The sequence below is a fragment of the Ammospiza caudacuta genome, chromosome 6, assembly GCF_027887145.1.
Source record: "Ammospiza caudacuta isolate bAmmCau1 chromosome 6, bAmmCau1.pri, whole genome shotgun sequence".
NCBI lineage: Eukaryota > Metazoa > Chordata > Aves > Passeriformes > Passerellidae > Ammospiza > Ammospiza caudacuta.
This window is the reverse complement of record NC_080598.1, coordinates 31,207,089-31,210,359: the sequence shown is the minus strand read 5'-3', so window position 1 is coordinate 31,210,359 and position 3,271 is coordinate 31,207,089. Positions and strand designations below refer to the sequence as shown.

The window sequence follows — 3,271 nt, the reverse complement described above, 5'->3', positions numbered from 1 at the left end:
ACTAACAAAGCTCCAGTTGCTTTCCTTGAGGCATTTAACTGCATGACCACAACTGATGTTGTGACCTGTAAGATTGTATCATGATACATCCTCTTTGAAAACCCTGAAAATGATTAAACAGTGTGTTGTGTCATTTGAAGATTGCTTAAAAATTTTCCCTTCTTTTGCTATTCAGAGGAAGCCCTCAGTTTGAGAGGCTTCAGATACAAATTCCACTTAATTGTGACAACATATAGGAGGTTTGGGGTTTTGCTAATTATCTATTTCTAGCTTTTTGGGAGTACTTTAGTGAGCAACTCTCTGCTACATGAGATGAAGATCAGTTTGGCAGATGCTGCCTATGGTCCTCCTCAACTTTCTACAGAGGATGACTGATGCTCTGCAAGGGAGGACCTTCATCTCTAGCACTTTGACATCTTGAGATAAATATAGAATATATTACCTTGCTTCTATCATTAAAAGAAGAATATGCTGTTAAGGATTTAGTTTATGCTCTGGAAGGAGAAATGCTTTCGCTTTATCTCTCTATGTTCTGGTCTTGCCCATGCTGTATTATTTATACCCAGAGCTTCAAAAACTTCACAGACTGAGTTACCGCAATTGTCATAGGACCCGGATATGGTATCCATCTATCCAGCTTGAGGCAGAAAAGGCAGCTATGCAAACTAAATTTGAGCTTGTATGTAAGGGAAAAATGGAGAGCCTGTGCAATGACAGGCTGTAAGCTGTAGGGAGTGAGAACTGTGTGTGTTTGTTAAAAAGGCTTGCTAATAACAGTGCCTACTCCCAGCCAGTCACAGATTCACAACTAGTGGAGTTTACAAATGCTCTAGGTCTGGTCGAGGTAAAGGAGAGCTTGCACCATCCTAATACTGCAATATTACAGTTTATTGACACAATAACAAAGAGGGTTCTGGACTGCTGAATGCACTAACTAGAGGGCATTAATAAATAGAGTAAAAGCACTACCTAGACTGTCCTAATACATAAATATATATGTCTATATATATATAGTAAATTCTCTAACTAGAGTGTGTTAATATATATAGTAAAAGCACTACCTAAAGGGTCCCAATATATAAAGTAGATTCAATAACTAGAGGGTATTAGTAAGTATAGCAAATGTGCTAATTCCAGGGTACTGATATATACTGTCAATGCACTAACTACAGGAAATTCATATATACAGTGTCTGTCAAGAGGCCCCAGAAGCACAGCTCTGTGCACCAGGATCTCTTTCAACGGCCATGGAGCAGCAATTGTTTGAGCCGCTGCAGCAGGTGAACGTACTCTGCAGAGCCTTGGTGTGGGCATCCGGACTGCTGGCCAGGTGCTGGAAGAGGTTGGGCGGTTGAGCCACCCGGAAGTCGGAGGGCAAACTGATCTCCTCAGGAATCTCTTGTTGCCCATTGCGGAGTGGTTGTTTTGTGTCCAGAGAGCAGAGGAGGTACTTCAGGATATCCATCAGTCGCTGCCGGAAATCCCTCCTGCGCCACCGAGACAGGGAGTAGAGTGCTCAGCAGGTGCATCACCACGGTATTCAGGGCATAGCTGGAAAAATCTCCACCCATCAGAATGCTGTTGGAGGAGCTGCAGGAACTTGCGGTGCCAGCTGGAGGGCCTGTCTGGAAATGTGCTGGAAGAATTTTGCCTCTGCCACGGCATGAGTCTCAAGCCATGTTGTGCTTGGAATGCCTACTTCTGCAGGCTGGCTGCTCACAAAGATATCTGAGTCTCCTTGCTGCACTCCAAAGATCACCTCAGCCGCAAAGATTTCCTTGTCTTTCTTCAGGAGAAATTTGCAGGAACGGCTGCAGGGCTGAAACACTAAATGCCAGTGGGGAGACTGAGGTAAAAGCATCCAGGCTATTCTCATGAATCGATAGAACCAGTGGACAGTTTTCTTCACATCTAGATAGGAGCCAGTGCAGAGGGTGTGCAGGAGGCTGGGGTCCTGTTTCCTTCTAAGCTCCTCCTCAGGGTGGTGGAGGAAACACAACATGTCCTCCCCCAGCCTCTCCCTCGTGCAGGTGCACAGCAGCTCCACACGGACACGGAACTTCCTCTGGAGCATCCCCGCAGTGTCCAGCTCCAGGTGGAAGGCATGTCCTGGAGGGGGACTCAGGGGTACAAACATGCAGTACACAACATCCTGTGTACAGGAACTCCAGCCTTCAAAGCCGCTGCCCACTTTGATGGCTTGTTGTGGCACCGGGTAGAAGCTGTTGGACAAGCCTTGTCCAAAGATGCGTCTGAGTTTGTCCATCAGGTCTGTAATCACGGAGCAGCCTCTGTCCAGATCCAGAACAGGCAACTCTATGTCCACCTCTGAAAGGCTTCCAAGGTTCCTCTTGATGCTGTGGCGGTCATCGTCTTCATTTGCATCGCTTTTGTCCTCTCCATTTCCGGCAGCATTGACATCCTCCACTTCCTCATCATTGTTTACGTCTTCCTTTGCATCATCATAGCCTTCTTTTGCTTCACGTCCAAGGCTGTTTTCTGCCTTTGCATCAACGTTGTTTCCTTCTTCCTTTCCATCCTTATTCTCCTCTTCCACATTTGCATCATTGCTTCCTACGTCTTCCTTTGCTGCTACGTTGTGTCCTTCTTCCTCCACCGAGTTGCTGCTGGACCTCTCCTTGTGGCCACTCTTGTCTGGATCACATCTAATTTTCTTGTGTCCAAAGTGCAGTGCCAAGAGAAGGAGGAGAATTCCAGTCAGAGCCAAGGACTGCCACACAAGCGGAGCTCCCCAGGCCCCACGGCTCTGCTCCAGCTTCATCTGCTCCAGCTCCAGAGTGAACTGAGTCATCTGCTGCTTCAGATACTCGGCACGCTGCTGCATGCGCTCCAGCGTGGCCTCATCCAGCCCATCGCCGGCCTGCTGCGGGTACTGGAGGAGGGCTTGCGCAAGCAAGAAAAGGAGCTGAATGGCCAGCATGGCCTTAAGGAGGTGAGCAGGGGTTGAGTGGGGATGGGAGGGAGGTGCTGATAAGGGAAGTGGGGACAGGAGCCCCAGGGATCTGATGGCTGGAAAGCGGGGCCCAGGCAGCTGACAGGCTGTGAGGCCTGTGCCGCTGCCCCAGCCGCTGCACCGTGCCCTGCCAAAGACACTCCCGTGAGGGACCGGCCTCTGGATGCACGGTGAGAAGCGGCTGCTCGGGGTACTTGCGTTTCTGCTGTGGGCCTCGTTCCACGTTCAGCACAGCCTCCTGTGTGCGTGCACGCTCGCCGCTCGCTGAGGCTGTACTGGGGCAGCGCTCCCTGCCGC

General features: G+C 49.3%; 1 protein-coding gene across 1 annotated transcript; it reads right to left on the bottom strand.

Moving 5' to 3' along the window:
- Nucleotides 1-1,195: 1,195 nt before the first annotated feature.
- On the bottom strand, nucleotides 1,196-2,941 carry LOC131559339 (inositol 1,4,5-trisphosphate receptor-interacting protein-like 1). The gene is made up of 3 exons (XM_058807668.1): nucleotides 2,778-2,941; nucleotides 1,605-2,666; nucleotides 1,196-1,487 (listed from the first exon to the last, which is right to left on the bottom strand). Exons 1-3 carry the CDS (start codon nucleotides 2,939-2,941, stop codon nucleotides 1,196-1,198), a joined length of 1,518 nt encoding a protein of 505 aa, XP_058663651.1.
- Nucleotides 2,942-3,271: the final 330 nt, after the last annotated feature.